The sequence below is a fragment of the Danio rerio genome, chromosome 16 (assembly GCF_052040795.2).
Source record: "Danio rerio strain M-AB ecotype USA chromosome 16, GRCz13ab, whole genome shotgun sequence".
NCBI classification, from domain to species: domain Eukaryota; kingdom Metazoa; phylum Chordata; class Actinopteri; order Cypriniformes; family Danionidae; genus Danio; species Danio rerio.
The window spans coordinates 11,272,232-11,296,800 of NC_141036.1; the positions used below are offsets into that span (position 1 = coordinate 11,272,232).

The 24,569-nt window shown below is 34.7% G+C and overlaps 1 protein-coding gene across 38 annotated transcripts in view; it reads left to right on the top strand.

The window, feature by feature from the left end:
• The window catches only part of pou2f2b (POU class 2 homeobox 2b), a 138,609-nt gene that overhangs the window by 65,532 nt on the left and 48,508 nt on the right, over positions 1 to 24,569 (top strand). For 25 of the 38 annotated variants that reach the window (XM_087285836.1, XM_087285842.1, XM_087285862.1 and 22 more), the window contains exon 2: positions 21,407 to 21,436. The exons of the other annotated variants lie outside the window; for them this stretch is intronic. In XM_087285836.1, the coding sequence (XP_087141962.1) occupies positions 21,407 to 21,436 (30 nt within the window). The remainder of the gene's footprint in view (positions 1 to 21,406; positions 21,437 to 24,569) is intronic. 38 annotated transcript variants of the gene reach the window in all.

The window sequence follows — 24,569 nt, forward strand, 5'->3', positions numbered from 1 at the left end:
CCAAAATACAGTTGAAGTCGGGATTATTAGCCCTCCTTTGATTTTTGTTCTCTTTTAAATATTTCCCAAATTATGTTTAACAGAGCAAAGAAATTTTCACAGTGTGTCTGATAATATTTTTTCTTCTAGAGAAAGTCTTATTTGTTTAATTTCAGCTAGAATAAAAGCAGTTTTGATTTTTTTAAAAGCCATTTTAAGGTCAAAATTATTAGCCCCTGTATTTTTTCAACTGTCTACAGAACAAACCATCGTATAAAATAACTTGCCTAATTATTCTATCCTGCCTAGTTAACCTAATGAACCTTGTCTTAAATGTCTCTTTAAGATGTATAGAAGTGAAAAATACCTAGTAAAATATTATTTAATGTCATCATGACAAAAATAAAATAAATCAGTTATTAATAATGAGTCATTAAAACTATTATGTTTAGAAATGTGTTGAAAAAATCTGCTCTCCGTTAAACAGAAATTGGGGGAAAAATAAACACGGTTTTAACAATTCTGACTTCAACTGTACATTGCCTATATTCACTGAGAAATGGACAAAAATATTCATTTTTAAAATGGGGTGTACTCAATTATTCTGAGCACTGTTCATAAACTGGATGTTTTGGAAATAAAACTCATTGAAATATAGGTTAAAAGAGATGAAGCAACCTTACTTTTTTTCCAGCATTCCTCATTCATGCCATTTTCTTTTGTTCAGCATTTCTTTTATGCATTCTGACTTTTTTCTGAATACATTTACTACACACACACAAACACACAAACTGCAAACCTGCACTTTCCTTCATCTGTGAAACACAAAATAAGATATTGTGAAGAATGTTGCTTGTCAAAATGATGTTGTCGCTCTTTGACTTCTATTGAAGACGTTTCTTAGAATGCCTTCTTTTAATATTTCACAGAAGAAAGGCATCCTGTAGCAGTGTGTTCAATTTGTGAGTGAACTGTCCCTTTAAATGCTTTTAAACTGTAGTAAAAGAAGGTATTAAATGCAATTTTACCCCAAAAAGGCCATTTGCAACCACACAGTATTTTTAACTGACAACACAAGCCGAAACCACCAGCCACTAGCCGTACAAATCTTGTAATTGGCCACATGCTGCCTTGAGTGACAAGTATGATCATCAATCAAATTAAGATGGAGAGAAGGGAGGGATGGAGCCCGACTCCCCAGACAGGCTGCTGTTAACAGGGTTTCCTTCAATCCGGCTTTATCGATCAATACGTGGCTTGCCAATTTGTACTCTGCACCTGAGTACATAAAACGCCTATTGCATCAGATTACTCCGAGTTTATATCCATTATGTAGCATGTTCTCATCACTTCTGTAAGAGCAAACTCCATCCGCGTGCATTAAAACAGTGCATCAAAACACAAGCTTTAATTTGACAGCCTCGCTCGTACATGCTTTGATGGGTTAATTGTGTTCCCCGAAAGCAATTTGCAATGGGAGTTTATTACCATCAGCCCATACGAGCTCGGCTGGTGTCCGGCATCTGATGATGCGATGGACATTAAAGCTGGAATGCTGGAGGGATCACGCTTGAATGAATGCGTTTTGTGTGGACGGTATCTGAGGTGACGTACTCAAGATTAGGCAGCATAGCAGAAATGATTATAGCTGTAAAATGCACCCAACTGCAGATTGTATGAGGAGCTCTCGTAAATATTCAATTCAGTGTTCTGATATTTCCCAATGTCTGGGGTCATGTTATACTGTTTATTGCATCATGGTGCCACCTTCATGCCATAGCAAAAATAGTCAAAAATTGTACAACCAAAATTACTGTCAATTACTTTATTCTTTGCCCAATCCTTCAAACTACACATTTGCCAACTTTTTCAAATGATTTTTATTTTTATTTTGTGAATTTATAATTTAATATATATTCAAATTCACCATGAGTCCTTATTCTTTTAAGTTTATAAATATATACATGTTAAGTATGTAAATATATATTATTATGACTAGATAATAAGTGCATTATTTCATCTATATTTAGATTTAATTCATTTTGAACATTATGCTTTGTATGTAAAATAAAACAACAATATTTTGTTAAATAGGACAACATTTTTTAATTATTTGATTTGATTTGATGCAAAATACCACATATTTTTAATAATGTGATTACAAATAATAAAAGACAGACACCATTCTCTTCCTTTGTGTTGAATGGAAGAAGCAAACTCAATGAGAGTGCATAACCACACATTTTAACTTTTGGCTGTCACTTTACTAATGAATATTACTGCATTTAAATGCTATGTTGTTCATCCTGTAATTGTTTTGTAGTGGAATCTTGAATAATGTGTGCCATGAATAGACTCTAAGGGCTCTATTTTAACGATCAAGGCGCAAAGTCTAAAGCGTGTGATTCTAAAACATTGTGTGACCGAATCTACTTTTGCTATTTTAAGGACGGAAAAATATGTTTTGCGCCCTGTCACATGGCCTAACAGTGTTGTGTTTATTCTCTTGATGAGTTATGGGTTTGTTCTGAGCATAACGTGCATTAAACCAATCAGAGTCTCATCTCTTATTCCCTATAAGAGTCAGTTGCATCACGCCATGACACATTTGCTATTTACATGGCAGACTTTGTAAGTGGAAAAACTGAACGCCTCACTAATGAGAAAACAGTTAAACAAACCATGTGCAGCGTAAGGATAAACAGCGAGTGTCCTCCATTTGCCTTCTTTCTCACTTTCTTTTTACTTTACTTTTACTCTTTACTTTGCTCCTTTACTTTTGTGGATAAGGAAGCAATGATGTGCGCACTCCACTGAAGACATCCATTAGCTTACATATGTAATTTAGTTTAAGAGCAAAGATTTGTTTCAAAACTGTTTCTAAATTCAGTTCTAATTTCCAACAAACGAATAGATGAACAATAATAACAAAGTGTGGTCAGAAAAGTTATAGGGTATCCAAACACACGTCTTAATCGTATGCCCCATATGGGAATGCAGTCTCCAAAACCTTACAGGTGGACAAATCTAAACTTGTTTTTATTAAAACAGATATAAATATGCATATAATAAATCATACTGCTAATCATAATAACGTTATACAAATGCAAACTGTCATGAATAAACTGAAAAAGCCCCCCCAAATGATGAAGGCATGGAGGCAGTGGTTTTTATGTTTATGTAGAAAATTATTTTTGTAACATTTTTATATATATTTTTTTTTTCAAATGTAAAGATATTTGTGTGTTGCTGTACATTCTGTGTGTCTTAAAAAAATGTGTAAGTGTTTGGATCTGCATAGGTGCTAACACGCTCTGTGCTGGACTATAGACCACCTTTTGGTTGATCAATGGTGGGGTCTATTTCAGTTCAGCAAAATAGCAATGCGCCAACAATGCGCCTCAACACACCTCCTTTTGCGATTCGTGGAAACAAAGTTGCGCTGGTCTGAAAATAGAAACAAATAGCACAATGCACGTCTTGTGCCTTATTGCACCGGGTGCATGATAGGGCCTTAAATCATGTTCCAAAGCCTCTGCCTAATGTATTAATATAAATGCAAAATTTTTTAATTGAAAAAATAGTGTGGAACAATACTAAGTCACTATCTAAAACAGTTAAAACCTTGCATTTATCTGCATTGTGAATGGATGGCACAAGTTACTTAACATTGTTTTTATTTTTACATCAGCTAGATGCTGCTTAACTATGAACTTACCTATATGTCAAAACAGCCTGATCTCACGAGAAAACGTAAGAATTTTACGTTTTGTCAGTTTAGTGGCTAATTCGTACGAATTCGTACGAGTTCAGTCGTACGAAATTGTTTGATTTTAAAAAGGAGGCGTGGCACCTAACCCCACCCTAAACCCAACCGTTACTGGGGGATGAGCAAATCGTACTAAATTGTACGAATTAGATCGTACGAATTCATGCGAATTAGCCACTAAATCAAAAAGTTACGAATTGCCGTGATATTGTGTTAGTCAAAACTAGGCACAGACAAAATCTGCCGACATTTTTTGCTATTTCAGCACAAAATTTTGTAAACAAAAATCTGTGGATCTATGCGGAATGATTTTGGGGGTTTTGTAACTAAAACCTTAATATATGAAATAAAAAATAATACCTTTGTAATGTTTGTTTAATGTGTACAATGCAAATCCAATTAGATTTACTTATTTGGTAAGCAAAACAAGTCTCTCCTATAATATATCTACTAAAAGACAGAAAATATTACTTTAAAAATTTAATTGTAGATAAACCATATGAATATTTTCATATTAGTCAATAATATTACTGAAATTAATTTAAAAACTAAAAAGAATAAAAATGTACACACATTTAAACAAGAAAATAAACTCAATGAAATAAAAAAAAAATAGACTCAATGATGGGCTAAAAATCTGCGAAATTCTGCTCTCTCAGATTCCGTATGGCCCTAGTCATAATAAACTGCTTTGTTTAGAGACTGAGGCTCTCAAGTTTACTAAAACTTGACTTAGTTTTTCATTTATAACACACACCCACACACATATATATTTCTACCCAATTGTCTGCCTTTATAATGACCTTTATTTTGCACTTATATCCATCTGTCGGTACATTATCCCTTACTTACACATCCATTCTACGCGATAATGTGATTTCAATGTGAGTCCTTCACAAACGCAGTCTGACCTGTTTGTCTATTCTCTCTTTATTGTCGTGATGTTACGGTACGGGGTGTTTAATGGGGTTTCTTTATAAAGGCTTATCTTCAGTCCTCTGTCCTCTTTCTCTCATCTGGTCCGGCTATAGCATGATGGAGGGATTTTTAAGGAGATTTTTTTCCTGTGTTCATTGGACGTTGATGAGCTCCTCTGTCTGTCGCTGCTGGCCTGTCATAGCCTCAACGCTGCTTATAGCAAAATCAATCGGTCTCAGTCACAGAGGGTGAAAGAGACTAGAACAAGCACACACACACACACACACACACATCATTCACGTACACCTAAAGTTTATAGCCAACAAACACACTCTTGCTTCAACTCCTGCCCTCCCTCACATCTCAAATAGGAGAAGATGGGATGAAGGGATAGAGGGAAAACGCATGAGAGGAAAGGATGACAGAAGAAGAGAGGGAGCCAGAGCGAGGGACAGATAGTAGCATTAAAATTCATGGCTTTTTTTACTCTGTGTGCTGAAAAATCAATAGTGTTTACTATGAATGAGAGGAGCGCTGGACAGCAGAGCTGGGGGCAGATAGATGGGGGGGAAGAGGGAACGGGAGGAGCGGGGGGGTTGACTTCATTACTGGAGGCAGAGGCACGAGAGGTCAAGGTTAAAGACTCAGCCTAGCGGGTAGAAAGTGGGGGTAGCCTAGCATTTACTCACAATGCTGCTATAGTATTGTGGAGTCAGACACACCAGCCCTATCAGTATAAATGAGAAGATGTCGGTTTGGGATTCCTGGCTTTCTCTATCTCAGGCGCCCACCACATAGGCTGGTGTTCGGCTGGATAAGCATCTGTAAATTCACATTTGGATGGTCCTGGAACTAGTTGGATGTTTTGTACCCAGCTGTGTTGCAGCTGATAGCAGCATCTGCCACTTTTGTAAGTTTTAACGAACCTTAACGCCTCATGCGATGCGAAACAACTCTGAAAGTTAAGGGGGAGAGTCATATGGCTTCTATTAAAGAGCCTGGAGAAGACTGCTTTTAGTATCTTGTTTTCAGGGTGTTTAAGCTCTGCTTACTAGTATTTTTTATTAGATTTTCATTATTTAGACCTCAAGTAGACAATGCTAAATACAGGTGTAAATGACGTCTGAAATAAATTGATCTTGATCACTTCCGGAGGTTGTTGAAAATGCATTTGACCAGATTGTTTTCACAGTGTTAATGCTAATGTGGTCGAATGCATTCAAACAGCCTCAAAAGATCACCTACTGTGCTCTCCATACCAACCGCACATGTGACCTTAAATAGACATGTTGTAAGAAAGCACACAAAACAAGGTATTCATATATTAATATAGATTAAGACTGAAATTATAGTTCCACTTCATTTTTATTTGCCTGCTTTCCCACTCAATCATGAAACCAACACAATTTCACGGCAATTCGTAACTGTTTTATTTAGCAGATAATTTATATTCATTTGTACAATCTTGTTTATACATTTTAGTATCCTCTAATGTGGATTTTAGAATCCTCTAGCGCAGGGGTCTCCAATCCTTGTCCTGCAGGGCCGGTGACCCTGCAGCGTTTAGCTCCAACTTGCCTCAACACACCTGCCTGGGTGTTTTAAGTACACTAAGACCTTGATTAGCTGGTTCAGGTGTGTTTGATTAGGGATGGAACTAAAATCTGCAGGACACCGGCCCTAAAGGAACAAGTTTGATGACCCCTGCTCTAGCGCGACTCATTTTAACAATTGGATACTTTCATACAACTTAAATAGAATGAGTTTGTTCAAATTCGCTACTGTTCTGACAAGAAGTAAAATAGTTGTTTTCTCATGAGATCGGGTTGAATAAAGCATACAAAGGGCACCTATTATGCAAAAATCCCTTTTAAATGGGGTTTAAACACAGTTGTGTGGTAACAGTCTGAGAATATAACCTGCTTCTAATGGGAAACATTTATTAATTTTATTTTTATAATCACACTTTATATAATCTGCAGAAGCACTTTTATCGACATTCTCCATTTGTACGTGTCATTAGAGGGGAAAAGCCCCGCCCATTAGTGATCATCTCTTCCTCATTAGCATTGGAGGTTAGTCTTGTTTTCTGCCGTTATGCTGACACATAGGCATTTGTAGTTCTGCTCTCTTTTCAAAAGAGGACTGGGAGCACAGTCTTATTTGAATTTAAAGCAACAGTTACCAAAATGGCATAATTTTGATCAAAGCGCAAAAGGGGCAGATTCAAAGAGTTTTAAAAATTATTTGTGGGGTATTTTGACATGTAACGTCACATACATACTTTAGGGCAGCGGTTCCCAACAAGGGGGTCCCGGCCCACAAGGGCGTGTCCTATTTTGCAAAAAATTTTAGCAGTGGAAAATTAGGAGAATGATCATGTTGCCTTAGTTAATTTTATCCCCTGGCTGACAAAAATAAATAGACAAATTTGTAACTCATCCTTCACAAAAAAGACAGAATCTCTCTGATTCGCCTTCAGCAGCTAATACTAATGACCCAAGCAAACCAGGTGAGGAAGCTCGAAACATTTCGGGTTACAGCACTACCAATACTGGAAACATGAAATGCAGGAAATATTAAGATACCTGAACTATGGTTTTATTCCATTTTCTCTAAGCAAAGAGTCCCTGACCCAGCCACAGAGCATTATCTGCTCCAAAGTTCTTGTTGATGAATGCATGTGGCCGTCCAAAATAATAAAACATTTGCAGACGACTCATCCCCAATACCGCTATGTGTACCCAAAACAAATGGCCTACTGATGTTTTGCTTTTGTATTTTACATTAGGCGATTATTTGTGCATAAACATATCCAGACATAGTAATAAACATACCGTTTGTGTGAAAACAATATTTTTTTGTCATACCTACTGCAAACGTACATGAGCGATAACATCATTAAATGTAGATGGGGGCCGTACAATATTTTCCAGGGGGGAAAAGGGGGTCTCAGGCAAAAAAAAAAAAAAAAAAGGTTGGGAACCACTGCTCTAGGGACATCAGAGACTTATTTTATATATTGTAAAAAAGGGACAAAATAGGTCCCCTTTAACATCCTTTATTCTTCTTCTTTCATTCTTCATCCTTCAGTACTTCGTCAAGTATTTGTGCATTGTAATGAGCTCTTCAGTGAATGTATATACAATCTCAAAAATTCCAACACAATTGACAAGAGATGCATTTAAATGCATGTTAAAACTAAGTTTAAACAGGGCTTTAGTTAGACTGACTTAAATTTAACTTTGAATCCTGCGTTTAAATTTTAGTTGAAAGCAATAGTTTTGAGTCAGTATAAGTTAAGAATACTTGTTTATTTTCTCAATTTCTGCTAAAAAAGGTGAAACTTTAGGTTGTAGTGAGGCACTTTCAATGTAAATGTATGCAGCTGGGCCATAATCATTCAAATATTCACTGTTTCAGTAGTAGAATCAACAATATGTAGACATAAACAATATGTATGTTGGCATGATTCGCTATGTGTGAACTGTGTAAATCAAAATTGGCCATGAGTGTGTGTGTGAATGTGAGATTGTGTTGGTGTTTCCCAGTACTGGGTTATGGCTGGAAGGGCATCCCCTGTGTAAAACATAGGCCGGAATAATTGGCAGCTCATTCCACTGTGGCGACCCCTGATAAATAAGCGATTAAGCTGAAGGAAAATGAAAGCATGAGCTACATTAACGTTATAGCATAAAACTTTAATTCCCAAAACAACCCAACAAAATAAATAAAACCGACAACTTTTTTTGTGATTGTCTTTTTATTTATTTTAAAGCAAGGACGAAAGTACAAATGTTTAAAGAGAAATACAAACAGAAAAATATGCTTCTAAATACATGCATTTAAAAGAAATACAAAATACAGTTAACCAACAGCAGCATGTAATTACATAGAATGATGCATCTTCCATTTAGAAAAGCAATTTTAAAGTTTGGGCTATTTTACTCCAATAAGTCACAGTATGTATTTTAGCCCAATTAATCCCTGCATTGCTGCATTCTAAACAAAAATACTATGAAAAGAGAACAGCCAGAATCTTTTAAGATCCATGTCAGGAGTAAACCATTGCTCTAAAACTAAAACCAACAAGTTTACATCTTAAATCATACAAGACTTAAATGTTAAAATGATAAGCTTCATATTTCAAGGCAATATCACAGCAAATTCTTACATCTTGATTTAGCGACAAATTCACATGAATTCGTATGTTTTATTTAGGTTTTTTAATCCCCAAATGAGAGGTAGGTTTAGGTTAGAGGTTCCCCCCTTTTAAACATTTTAACATTTTAGCAAAAAGAAACTGCATTTACAATTATTTACAATTATATAATTAGTCGTTTTTCTGCCGATATTGTATGACCTGTTTCCTCATGAAATTCAGCTGCATTTTTCTGCTTTTAGGGGTTGTGAACTTTATTTATTTACATAACCAATTAGCCTGAGGGCCTGAAAATGCTAACTTTTGAAAAGTACCTGATAACCAAAAAAGTCAGACTATAGCTTCTGCTGCTAGTTTAATAATGCTACAGCAGCAATATTGCTGGATGCTATCTTGATCATGGAGCATCTTTGTTGTCTGTAAGTGAAATTTTACAAAAATGCAAAGGAAATGTTTGTGTGAATCTACTTAAAATCCTTCATAAACTGGCTTCATTTAAACCATTGTAAAGTACAACCTTTTCATTATAACCTTGATCACCCCCCAAATAAAAAATAAAAATAAAATAATAATAATAATAATAATAATATATATATAATTGATGAATTATTTACTTGATGTGTTGTTCCAAACCTGACTTCTGTGTAGCTTACAAGAATTAAAGTTATGGTTTACTTCTTTCACTCTATGGATGTCATTAAAAGCCACGACAATTTTTCAATTTTTCACTTCTAAAAATAGCGTTCTTACATAGGTTGTTTGTCTTGTTTCTAGTTAAAATATCTAAAACTTCTTTTAATCAAGAAGCATTTTCTAGACAAGCAAAAAATAAACTTCTCCTTACAACAAGCAATTTTACAGTGAACGGAGTAAGCAAAATAATCTTATGTCAAAAGGAAAAGCAAGACTATTTTGACATATTATTTCTGAAAACAAGACATTGTTTTTTTGCTTGTCTAGAAAATGCTTCTTGGTTTAAAAACTTTTAGACTAAAAAGCCAAGTAAGAAATCCATTCTTTGCAGAGTATGATCAACAGAAGAAAGAATGAGCTGTTTTAAAGGAGATAAGGATGAATAAACAACGACAGTTTTTTTTTTTTTTTTCATATTTGGGTGCACTGTCCCTTTAACTCCTGCTGAACCCTGACTAATACTTTAATTAGAAATGAAGGTGGTGGCTTATTATGGGATTGGAGGTGAAACGGCTACCGGGGTCTTCTAAACCCAGCGGCCTTGAAAATCTCCACCTCTTTATGTTTCTCCTTTGCCGGAGAGTGTGTGTTTTCAGGGTGATGTATACAGTACTCAAGCAGTTTGATATTCAAGGAGGCTCATGAATGATGTAACAGGAGATGCTTGTCTTAGGGCCCGGGTGGACGTGGCTCTGGGAGGATATGGAATATAAATGGAAATGTGAACTTTTACATCAGCATACATTTACATTAAAGCGATATGATTGGAGGATTGAATAATTTCCTCTATGATGCCAGTAAAATGAAATCTATATTTAAAGAGATATTAATCAGCTTTCACATTAGTGTGTTAGTTTTACTGATATAGAGATTCATAGAAAGTGAAATATCACAAGGCCTGCAGCTCAAATTTTTCTTTTTGTCGTTCTTCTGTATTAGACATATGTGCCGAATAAGTGAACAGGCACACAGGCTGCTCCTCAGGCCTCAACGAATGACACCGCTCCCTTAAATAATGTACAAATCTCACATTCAGAATGTCTTAACATCTCATTTAGTTAGCCTAACCGGCATTAAAACATTATGGAATGAAGTGTATTTAACATGACTCATGCAGGATTGTGCATAATCTTTAAAAAAAATACTATATACGTTGCTTTCATGTGTCTTCTTACTGTATGTGCTTTCCTCCTTTTTTCCATTGCACGAACAGGATGCTTTCTTATTCCCTTTTATTCCTTCTGCTCTTTTTCACCTCTCTCTCTCTCTCTCTCTCTCTCTCTCTCTCTCTCTCTCTCTCTCTGTATTTCTTAGTCGTCTGTTCCCTTAGCGACTGTTTCCAAGGCACCCACTCCCAAGGGCTGGGGGAGGGGACCTGTGATGTCATGCATACATAAGCATACACCTGAATCCTCCTGTTTTTAATCTTTCTTTCCCTTTAAAGCTTTTGTATTTTAAACCCATTGAGTGCCTTGGACACTTCTGTTGCATTTATAAACCTCTATTTAGACATTCCTGTCCATCGCTGATTATTTGACTCTGTTTGTGTGTGCTATAATATACACATGTAAATAAGTATTTACTCTGGTACATTACAATGCATGCAGACTCTGTGTCCTTGCCGTATCCGTGGAGATCTGATTCATATTAAGCAGGTCTTTTATCAGTGTGTGTGTGTGGGTGTGTTTGCGTGCTCCTTCACTTAACCTTGCTTCATCTAGGCTGTAAGGTTTGTCCCCATTATGCAATCTGACCTGACACCTGAGAAACTTTACAATTATTTAGAAAGATACATTTTACATTTCTTTGTCGGCTTAGTTCCTTTATTAATCCGGGGTCGCCGCAGTGGAATGAACCACCAACTTATCCAGCATGTTTTACGCAGCGGATGACCTTCCAGCTGCAACACATCTCTGGGAAACATCGACACACACTCATTCACACACACACTTATACACTAAAGACAATTTAGCCTACCCAATTCACCTGTACCGCATGTCTTTGGACTGTGGGGGAAACCAGAGCACCCGGAGGAAACCCACGCGAGCACAGGGAGAACATGCAAACTCCACACAGAAACGCCAACTGAGCCGAGGCTCGAATCAGCGACTCAGCAACATTCTTGCTGTGAGGCGACAGCACTACCTACTGCGCCACTGCGTCACCCATTATTATTATTATTATTATTATTATTGTTGTTGTTGCTTAAAGGTGATTGTTGCTTACTTAAACACAAGAAAACTGTTTTTGGACAATCAGTATTTAGTCAGAGCAGCAGAAAGATGGAATAAAATACCAGTGCGTATTAAAGGGAGTACCGCTTTTAATCATTTTAAAACTGTTCTTAAAATTTGGCTTAAAGACAATCAAATATGCAACTACTGATTTGACTTCATTTTATTGACTATGTATTGTATGTATTGTACTGTAAGTGTATGTTGTATTGTATTGTATATTGTATTTCCTGCCCAGAGATTACAGATGTAAATTAGCTTTGTCATGTCATGTTGTACATTTTCCAAGTATAAAATAAAATAAAATAATATAAAATAAAATAAATATGCAGCGTTATTTTAAATTTGATTATTCAATTATACCTGAATACAGTTAGACTCCTCAGAAGACCTTAAAACTGTCTTTATTTCAACTAGATATTTTTCAAGACACTTCTATACAGCTTAAAGTGGCATTTAAAAGCTTAACTAGGTTAATTAGGTTAACTAGGCAGGTTAGGGTAATTGGGCAAGTTGTTGTAAAAATAAAGCCTAAAGGGACTAATCATTTTGACCTTTAAGTGTTTAAAAAAAACTGATTTCTTTCTTGCCAAAATAGTACCAGAAAGAAAAATATTGGCAGACATACTGTGAAAATTTCCTTGCTCTGTTAAACGCCATTTAGGAAATATTTAAAAAGAAACAAAAATTCAAAGGAGGGCTAATAATTCTGACTTCAACTGGGTTGGGTTGCAGCTGGAAGGACATCCGCTGCGTAAAAATGTGCTGGATACGCTGGCGGTTCATTTCGCTCTGGCGACCCCAGATTAATAAAGGGACTAAGCCGACAAGAAAATGAATGAATGAATAAATGAATAATAATAATAATAATAATAATAATAATAATAATAATAATAATAATAATAATAATAATAATCATAATAATAATAATAATAATAATAATAACAATTAAGATTTTTTTATCATTTAAATTTTGAATAATTGTATATTTTCAGGAATAAATATTAGTTATTAATAATTGTGTTATATCTTTAAGACATAAATTAATATATAACTAATTAAATATACTTTAAATTGCATGTTATATATTAACGTGTCTGCTTTGTTGCAATGTTTGTGCATTATCACTTTTGTTTGCATTGTGTGTATTAATTATTAAATAGTCATAAAATTTTTACTTCTTTTTTTTTTTTGCGTAATGCATTTTCAAGTTCATTTTATTTTAAAAGTTTAACCACTAAAAACATTCTTCAAAAAATGATAATTACAAAACTCGGCTACGAATAACAGTAATGCATGCCTTTTGGACAGTGTTGCATTACTAAGTAACAAACGAAAGCGAGGATGTAATGAATGCTGTGTAGTTACTGGTGTTCACTGATGAGGGTCACGGTTACCAGGCAACGGCCGGCACAGTCTGTAGATATGCATTGGGCTCCTAATGGGAACGGAAGAGAGTGTGTGTGTGAATGTGTGCGTGAGTGTGTGTGCATGCTGGGGGTCAAGTTTGTCTGAAAGGGGATTAATATTTTGAGAAGGGCCGAGCGGTGGCTCTGTCTACAGCGCTTGTGTCTACACAGCTCACTTGCTGTTCCTCCTCTTTGAAGCTTTTGTTGTTGTGTTTCATGGGTTTCAGAGAAAGAAAGAGGTGGTCTCATGGCAGAGAACTACCCAGCATTTGTTCAAACTCTACTCACACATTCAGGCTTTATAAGCAAAGGTGATTGTGCACACGTTAGTTATAATCATACACTGATTTATTTATTTTTTTGTCAATGGCCACCATTGGCAGTCCTTGTTCGCTTTATTTGCAAAGTAATACATGATTGATGAAAAATGTTATAATAGTTTCGATTTTAAACGTTGAAATATGTATGGTTTGTGACAGTGCTTAACTCTCTACTGCACGGTTAACCATATGGCAACATGATACTTACGTTCATATTCCTGTCACTGTTTCTTTAAGACCAACATAATTTTTTGTTGTTGGAAAGAGAAGACCTTAGAGTAGCCAATGATGTGCTTTGGTTAAGTCACATGACATCCAGCGTTTTTCTGTAGCGCGATTTCTGACAGACTGGTGTTTTTGTGAGTAGTTGTTCAATGCAAATGTAAATGTCAATAAAAACAAAGGATCAAATTACGTCAGATCCACAAAAAATCTGAAACATCACCTTCAGTAAGCTATGATGACATATTAACAACTCAATTTTTTTTTTTAAATCAATTTAGTTTTTTGTAAATCAATCAAATGTGTGTTACCAAATGACAACACTGTCCAATAGTGGGACGTGCAATATTGCAATGGGTTAGCTAGCTAGCAAGGTCAGCTGTGAACTTTTAAGTTGTAACAATAGCAACATGAATGCTAGTAATTTAATGGTGTTTAGTCATGTGTTAATGACATTTGCATTATGGATAAAATCTAGTTTTAATGGAAATACTACGAATGATTAGATATGAATACAGGGAACAGTGTATTAGCGAGCACCACCATGTTCTATGGTAATTTAAAAAAGGAAAGGACAGAACTGGCTCTTCCTGCAGATGAAAGTAGGGGTGAGACGGGTTTTAGTGACCATGAGAATGATGCAGACTGAATGTTTGATAGAGACAGTTCAAGTAAGTTAGCTCAGAGGCAGATAAGACAGGTGTAGTATAGTATAATCTACATAAACATTGTTAGCTAGCTACATTATTCTGATGCATCTGGATATATTAGACTTGTTATTTATTTGTTAAAGTATTTACTGGAGAAAATATTTATATTTATTTTATGTTGTATATATGATAATACAATGTTATGATTGTTTTCAATAATATTCAGCAAAAAAGAATGGAATAAATGAAAGCTGTTGGAATATGAGTTGTGGTAAAGTGTGTATAAGGTGTCATTTATAAGTTCTGTGTTAAAGCTCATAATGCTGCAAAACCAATTAAACTATTTCAAACAAAACAATAATTATAAGGAAAGTTTTAAATTTTTACATTTCTAAGTTAGATCCACTGTTGGGTGTTGTTGCCATATGGCAACATATCATAAAGTATCTTCATTTTTTTTTTTTTTCAAAAGTTTTTTTGCAGCTCTTTAAAGTTAACCCATTTTAAGAAACGAAAAACAGTCAAATATTTTTTTACAGATTTATTAGAATGCGTGCGGTAGAGGGTTAATTTGAGCCGGATCTTGTGCGTGGTGAATATCTACGTGTTTGTGTGTGTGAGAGAGTAAATGAGTGCAAGCAATGGCTGTGTGGAAACACATAATGGTAGTAACCATGCGCATATTAAAATAACGGATATTAAACCACAGAAATATACAATAAAATAACGGATATTAAATTACAGAAATATACAATAGAGTAACGGATATTAAATTACAGAAATATACTGTCAAAAACGGATATTAAACTACAGAAATATACTGTAAAATAACGGATATTAAACTACAGAAATATACTGTAAAATAACGGATATTAAACTACAGAAATATACTGTAAAATAACGGATATTAAACTACAGAAATATACTGTAAAATAACGGATATTAAACTACAGAAATATACTGTAAAATAACGGATATTAAACTACAGAAATATACTGTAAAATAACGCATATTAAACTACAGAAATATACTGTAAAATAACGCATATTAAACTACAGAAATATACTGTAAAATAATGGATATTAAATTACAGAAATATTCAATAAAAAATGGATATTAAATTACAGAAATATACTGTCAAAAACGGATATTAAACTACAGAAATATACTGTAAAATAACGGATATTAAACTACAGAAATATACAATAAAATAATGGATATTAAATTACAGAAATATACTGTAAAATAACGGATATTAAACTACAGAAATATACTGTAAAATAACGGATATTAAACTACAGAAATATACTGTAAAATAACGGATATTAAACTACAGAAATATACTGTCAAAAACGGATATTAAACTACAGAAATATACTGTAAAATAACGCATATTAAACTACAGAAATATACAATAAAATAACGGATATTAAATTACAGAAATATTCAATAAAAAATGGATATTAAATTACAGAAATATACTGTCAAAAACGGATATTAAACTACAGAAATATACTGTAAAATAACGGATATTAAACTACAGAAATATACAATAAAATAATGGATATTAAATTACAGAAATATACTGTCAAAAACGGATATTAAACTACAGAAATATACTGTAAAATAATGGATATTAAACTACAGAAATATACAATAAAATAACGGATATTAAATTACAGAAATATACAATAAAAAACGGATATTAAATTACAGAAATATACTGTCAAAAACGGATATCAAACTACAGAAATATACTGTAAAATAACGGATATTAAACTACAGAAATATACTGTAAAATAACGCATATTAAACTACAGAAATATACGATAAAATAACGATATTAAATTACAGAAATATACAATAAAAAACGGATATTAAATTATAGAAATATACTGTCAAAAACGGATATTAAACTACAGAAATATACAATAAAATAATGGATATTAAATTACAGAAATATACTGTTAAAAACGGATATTAAACTACAGAAATATACTGTAAAATAATGGATATTAAATTACAGAAATATACTGTAAAATAATGGATATTAAATTACAGAAATATAATGTAAAATAACGGATATTGAACTACAGAAAGGTACAATAAAATAACGGATTTTAAATTACAGAAATATACTGTTAAAAACGGATATTAAACTACAGAAATATACTGTAAAATAACGGATATTAAACTACAGAAATATACTGTAAAATAACGCATATTAAACTACAGAAATATACTGTAAAATAACGGATATTAAATTACAGAAATATACAATAAAAAACGGATATTAAACTACAGAAATATACTGTCAAAAACGGATATTAAACTACAGAAATATACTGTAAAATAACGGATATTAAACTACAGAAATATACAATAAAATAATGGATATTAAATTACAGAAATATAATGTAAAATAATGGATATTAAACTACAGAAATATACTGTAAAATAACAGATATTAAATTAAATTAAATAACCTTCTGGTTTACATCTTTTTCTCTATCATGCACTTTTATTTTTGTTATATTACTATTTTACTCTCATTTTCACACTTGATTTTGTCCCTGTATTGTTCCCACCCTATTGACCCTCTTTCCCCAAACAATTCTCTCTCTCTCTCTCTCTCTCTCTCTCTCTCTCTCTTTCTCTCTCTTTTCCTCTCTCTCTCTCTCTCTCTCCTCTCTTCCTATTGATCGACACATAGTGAGCTCTGTTCTTCACTGTGAGCCTCGCTTTAATCAATACAGATAATTGTCTGCTCTCTCTCTCTATCAATGAACCCCTAACCACCCTAAGTCTGGGATTCCCCGTCTTAATGACCAAAAGTAACCTGTTCTCTCTCTCTCTCTCTCTCCATCGATTGCTGTGGGAGCGATTGACTCACATGTGTAAACATGCTGCTCGATTGTGCTGCATCCAAGTCTCTTCAACTATTCCCACATGGTTCTTGTGGAGAGAGACTTTTCAGTGTTCGACAGGTTAAAAACGTGTGATCTGATTCTCATTGGAAGATCACGCTGTACCTACTCAACGACTCTACAGTCCCTCTCACACATACAGACTTTTCCGAAAATGACTAGTAAATTGCCATGAAGAGATCATGTGTGAAGAGATCCTTTTTAAAAATCCTGAAAATTTTGTAGCCGCAGTTTTCCTGAATGTGAAGTTACCAATTAATTGTCAAATTTCTGCTGTGTTTGAACGCAGAAGGAAAATTGCTAGTTTGAGCTTGAACAAGTTCAGAACACGCTGACGTGCGACATCTACTCCAGCTAATCAGAACATTCTGATGCCGATGACGCATTCACTCCACTGCAAATAAGACTTTGAAACTTTTGTCAAGAGTCCAGACACATTGTTGCTGATTAATCAGACAACACTTATATATATACTTATATATAAAAAATATGAAATATTAATATTAAACTAAGTGTTTTCAGTTTATTTATGTTTGTGAATTGCATTTTGGGATGTTAATCTCTGCTCTGTCAACATTTTTTGATGTTGAAAATTCAACTCTACAGTTTAACAATGTAACTTTTATTGACATTTCAGTAGTTTGAAATAATATAATGTATAAGAAAATATATATAGAGAGAGAAATAAGTCTGTAAAATAACAGAAAATGCACTGGCAGTCTATTATGGTTTTGTATTGTGATTATACAACATCAACCCAGACAATATATCCCTTTAAACTATTAAAAATGTTAATAAAAGTCACTTTTTGGAACTTTTCAAGGTTAAAAGTTGTTGAAAGAATGTTCAAGGTTTCATAATGCAATTCAAACACATAAATAAATGGTGAAAAATAAAAACATGAATCACAAAATATGGAAAACTGCTCATTTACGGATGTTTTTAAAATGTATGTTTCTTCTTAGTGCCAACTGTGAAAAAAAGTATTGATAAAACTTATGATAAACCATTGTAAATTTACCTGCAAGATGCAAGACATACTCAAACATAGCTCTCTACATGCAAAAGTGTGCTGTCCACATCTCTTTATCAGAGTTGTTCACAATACTTTACCATATATCTACAGAATTGCCCATGTCAATCAATCAGAGCACTGTGTAGCCCGACTGGATCTCATGGCAATTATTAGCTTTTGGATTTATTGGCTAATTAGTTTGAATTCATACGATCTCATTCAATTTAATATGATTTGCTAATACCCAATGACAGCTGGGTTTAAGAGCAGGGTTGGGTGAAAAAAAAAATTGTAAAAATCGTACATTTTTATACAAATTCAAACATAATTTATTACAAAATTGACAAAATGTAAAATAAATATGTTTCCCTGTGAGATCAGGCTGTGCACCTGTGTTACAAAACACTTTTTATTTTATTTATTTATTTTTTTAAGTTTTAAGCTGCCGCTCTGACTTCAGATGGTAGTAACATTTTTCTCCTATAGTTCAGTATTTTGGTTTGTCTCTGGGACAAAAGCAGATGCATGAATGCGAACATTTAAAATAAGATGAAGCCATCAACAAAATATTTGTTCCTCTTAATGTCTACAAATACAGGCGCAGTCATTAGAGGTCATTTATCATTAATGGCATCCGAATTTATTGATATTTTGAAATGGGTGTGTGAATAGTGCTTTTCCGGAAAAATTATAGAACGTCCTTGTCTGTGTCAACAGTGCATTTTTAAAATGTTGTTGCAGTAATTTTAAGAAAATATACTTCCACTACTGTGTGAAAGAGGCTCATGATTTAAAAGATGGATAGAAACATTTTTGGAGGTTTGTTCGCACTTGCAGATTGGAATCTTGTAGTGTGGATGAAATTATTTGGTCCAGGTTTGCTTATAGCATTCATGCTGTCATTACGAATTGTGTACACACAAAACCTTCTAAATAATGCACATCTTGTGCCATCATGCCATGTTTTTGATCTGTTTAGATGCTTTGGGTCTGTGTTACATTCATATTCCATTCAAAATGCGAACTGAGATTTCCAGAAGGCTTCAGTCTGCTTGTTTGGAGTGAACCATGTAGGATTTGAACACTCACACTTATTTACATTGACAAACAGAGCAATAACGCTATGGTTTGTTTTAATTGATCCAAATCTGCAAATGTGAACACATTATCTAACTTTTATGGACAGAGATGATATTAATCATATGAAAATCTTTAGATTAATACATTTTGTCAAGAATTAGTAAATGACGACAGAACTTTTATCATTGAGTGAACTACCCTTTTAAATATATAAAGTATTATAAATATTTTAAAATGTTTAATAATTTATTGCTATTTGTTATATCTATACAATTTATTTAAACAAAAATATATAAAAAACTCAAATTAGCAGAGTCATTAAAATAACAAATTATATTTTAATATAATAAATAAATTAATATTATATAATTTAATCTAGATTAGTTAAATATTTTAAACTTTTCATTATTTTGAAATAAAATTATACATAAAAGAGGGAAATTTGGAAACAATTTTGGATTAGAGCATGTTGCAGGCAAGATCTGAATTTATTTATTATTGTAATATTTTTATTTTGCTTTATATTTATATAAGTATACAGTTAGTTATAAAGAAAGTGTATGTTTAATATTATATTACTTTGTACTAGGACACAGAAAGAGAGAGTGAGAGAAAGAGAGGGGAGAAAATTACTCAAGTGACTTAGAGATCAGGGTTTATTGCCGGCCAGATTTGAATCTCCATTTTCCACATGAACAGCAAGGCTCAATTTCTAGAATATGTGCACTAGACCAATGTCATTCTAACTCACTCCATAAGGACAGAGGAGATGTGCAGATGCAACTTTAAATTCCCCAAGGTCAAAGTTTAGTCTCTGCAGGTCAGACATTTTCAGCTAGGTATAATGGAGAATTAATATTTATAGAATAGTGTGTGTGCTCTGGGATAGGCAGAGAGGCTCTAGAAAGCGTTTTCTTCATCATGACAGTGTGGTTTTGTTTGGTCGAGGTGTGAGAGAGAGGGCAGGAAGGGGTGAGTGTTGAGGTGAGATTTTTTGCTTTGCCAAACTCCGATTTAAAAATGAGGAATTCTGTGAAGGGGGAGATTACAGGTGACACAGGACTCATTCCAGAGTGTGACGTCCCACTGGGATCTGAACACACACATACACACATACACAAACTGGAAACATGTCTCTTTGGTGTTCACACAATTCACAGGGCCAGTCTTCATTCTGTGTTATGTTTTCTGTGTGTGTGTGTGTGTGTGTGTGTGTGTGTGTGTGTGTGTGTGTGTGTGTGTGTGTGTGTGTGTGTGTGTGTGTGTGTGTGTGTGTGTGTGTGTGTGTGTCAAAGAGTGACAATATATATAGTGCTGGATAAAGCTGCATGGTTTTATGAATAGAGAGCTGAACAAAGTAATGTTGTATTTGTTGTGTTTTGGGGTAAAAAAAAAGTTACCTTACTGCTGTCTATTTAATAATACTTCATTTGATTTTAGTTTGAGGAAAAAATATATAATAATAATAATAATAATAATAATATAATGACTGGCTTATAAAGAAATTCTATGACTCACATTTGTTTAGGATGAATCAGCATTTTGAATCAATCTATTGAATGACCGATTCAGTGGCAATTTACATTACTATTTTCAGCTAAAAATGTTTTTAATTTTCAGCTAAAAACTTTTAATTTAATTTAATTAATTTTGCCCATTGAATTTCGCGAAAATGTATCAAATGTGTGTAGACTCAGCGCAATCTCATGGCAATTCGTAACTTTTTAATTTAGTGTCTAATTTGTATGAATTCGTACGATCTCATTCATACAATTTAGTACGATTTGCTCATCCCCCAATGAGGGTCGGGTTTAGGGGTGTGGTTTGGTGCCACGCCTCTTTTTTAAAATCGTACACTTTCATACGACTGAACTTGTATGAATTCATCTGAATAAGCCACTAAACTGACAAAACGTAAAATAGTTACGTTTCCTCGTGAGATCAGGCTGGTAGACTACAAAAAAATGTGATTTATTAAATGATATTTTATGAAATTAGTGACACTGTGCGTATGTGTTTAATCTACAGGCGAGAACAGCTATGGCAGACTACTGGATTGTGAGTACACAGACATGAAGTGTTTCTTAACAATGTTGCTGCCATCTAGTGGCCTGCATAGTACTATACATTTGTTAATCATTTTCATGGATCCATGTAAATAGAGATGGTTTTGATGATGATGTTGTCAGTATGCAAAACTCTTTACAACACAAAGGTGTCAGTGTGTCTAGCCTTGTGGTTAAAGGCGCAGACATGTACAACCCAGGCTCATTCTGAAAACGTACCACTATATACATTTCTGAAGAGCGCCAAATACGTCTCAGTAGATACATTTTTTGTCCAGTTTCTGTTTTCACAAATCCACCAGAGGCCGCTGTGTACATTTTTTAAGATCTCAAATTTCTCTCGCAAGTGCCATTTGCGTCTGCTGTTCTCACATAAATCCACCAGAGGCCACTATCGACTGGCTGACTGAATGACTGTTCAACTGACCCACCTTCTTCTTCCCTAAACCCAACCAACAGACTTAAAAAGAAATCCAGAAAAAGAAAAGCCCTTGTCTGATTTTTTTAACCACGTTTTCAGATTTTACCACATTCTCACCCTGTTTTTTATTTGTTTATTTAATATTTTTGGCTTCTGTTTTTGTCTTACCCACTTTATGGAATCGTTCTTTGCCAGACTCGATCCCCATCATCATGGTCAACTCCTCTCTGCGTCTCAAATTTGCCGACATACATGGCGAGCTACTGAACAAACTGGTAACAGCCGTAAAGCCGTCCATATGAAAGTAAGCGGTCAGCTGGTAAGAGTGAAAAAGGAACCGCGTCAAACCACCCCATAGCATTTATTTTAACGATAAAATACAGCCAAACGTACTTCTGGCTACAAAATTTTCAATCTCCAGAAACGTAAATATGGCTACGTTTTCAGAATGAGCCTATGTTGGACATAGCTAGCACCCCAGGTTTCTTCCCACATATCTTCTGTCCTATCTGCAAAGCATAAAAATGTCCCCCCAAAATTTAATAGCACAAAAAAAAAAGTTTTGTATTTGTAGTACACTTTTTGTAATGCAGAAATAGTGATACTATGATGTTGAAAGGACTAAAGACCCTGTTTTTAAAAACTATACACCACAACTGCTCTCTCTGAATCAGAGGCAAACACAGATTTCCACTGTGATCATACAGCACTTGTCAGAGGTGTAATAGGCAGTCAATGCATTGTCATTTAAGAATAAAAATCAATGGGTGTTTAATTCAAAATCGCAACCTTTTAATGATTAATCGTTCAGCTCCAGTCCCACACTTACACATCTCCATCGATTTCATCCCACATTTATTCATGTGCTATTAAATATCTAGAAACAATGGTGAGCTGAGGAGATAAGAGAACTGTAGCGCATTCGTAGACTATTGAAATATTGATATATTTTCTTAGCTTTGTGTCTCTTTTGGCTCTTTCTTTACCAGATTATGTCTCCTCTCGCCTTCTCTCGCTCGTCTTCAGTCAAGCCTCAAGGATAGAAACCTTGAATTTGAATTTCAGAGGCAAAGAAAGAGAAAGAAGGGGGGGTAGGGTGGGGTTGTGCTCTTAGGGAGCGGTCGTTGAGAAAGTGCCTCTAATGGGCGTCTGTGCACTGCCCCCTGCCTAGGGCCCCGATCGATACCGACTCAGAGCAATAAAGCTTTCCCCTGTCATCTCCACAGAATACAAAGCAGTATGGGGAAAGAGAGAGAGGGAGAGAGAGATAGGTGAAAAGCTGTTCCGCTAGCCAGGCCGATTTCCTACACCCCCCCCGCTCTACTAGCCCATCTACCCCCATCTAACAGCAGTCGAGCCCCCCCCTCCATCCTTCTCTCCATCTCACAGTCCACCTTTTCTTTCCTTTCCCCAAATGTAGCACGGCTCCCCTGTGCCGCCTCTGAGTAGGGCTTGATATCTCCCTGCGCTCATGAGGAGAGGGATAAATAATGGCCAAAGAAACTCTTATTTTAGTTATTATCACAAACACTGAGACAAGGACGGATAGAGAGAGACGGCCAAGTGGGGCATAAAAAGGAAAGGAAATTAAACAATAAAAGAGGTAAGAATTGGCAGCTGGAAAAGGATGGAGAGACAAAGAGAGAGAGAGAAGGAGAGGTGTAGTTTAGGAAGTGAAATGGGATGAGAAGAGAACGAAGGGGGAATGAAGTGATACAGAAAGGAGGGGGGCGGAAAGCGAAGGAGAAGGGGATTATGGGAGAGAGAAAGATGGATGTTGTGATAAAGATGGAGGGTGAGAGGGAATATTGATGAGTGGGACTGACAGGCGGGCAGGAGACAGCGAGAAGGAGGGGAAAAAATGCAGCGGGGAAAAGGTGAAAGGCAGGTTAAAGGTCAAATTATTCCGGAAAATGTAAACCAATAATATTTAATCTGCGCTACAACACTGACACTAATGGAAAAGACAGAAACTGAGGTGGAAATCAAATAGGGATGTGCAAAGCTAATACTATTCATGGAAGATAAGTCACACCTGATTATAACTTGCACCAGATCAAAATAGCTTTGTTGAAATGGAAATCACACACATACACTAGTACAGCTATCTTTATGGGGACTTTCAGTTGTCATAATGATTTTTTAAACTATATATTCTGTATATTATATCCCCTACCTCAACCTTTACTAAACCAAACCCTTACTGGATACAGTTAGCGTTTTTTACATTTAAAAATGTTTTAATTTTATGTGATTTATTAGACATTTTCCTCACAGGGGCTAAACAAAAATGACCCTGCATGGTCAGAATTGACTAGTATTACTATTAAGTAGGCCCAAACCGAATCTGTGCTTACGTACCATCCTCTTTCCCTAAACCTAGCCAATATATATTTTCAAAAGCACCAATTGACCCGCCCATCCTCTTCCCTTAACCCAGCCGACAGTGTTTTGAAAAGCAATCCAGAAAAAGAAAAGCCCTCGCCTGTTTTTTTTTTTTTTTAAACCACGTTTTCAGATTTTACCACATTCTCACCCTGTTGTTTACTTGTTTATTTAATTTTTTTTGGTTTCTGTTTTTGTCTTACCCACTTTCTGGAACCGTTCTTCGCCAAACTTAAACCGAGGTCATCGAGGTCAACTGCTCTCAAAACAGCTTTGTTCAGATGGAAATCACACACACTAGTACAGCTATCTTTATGGG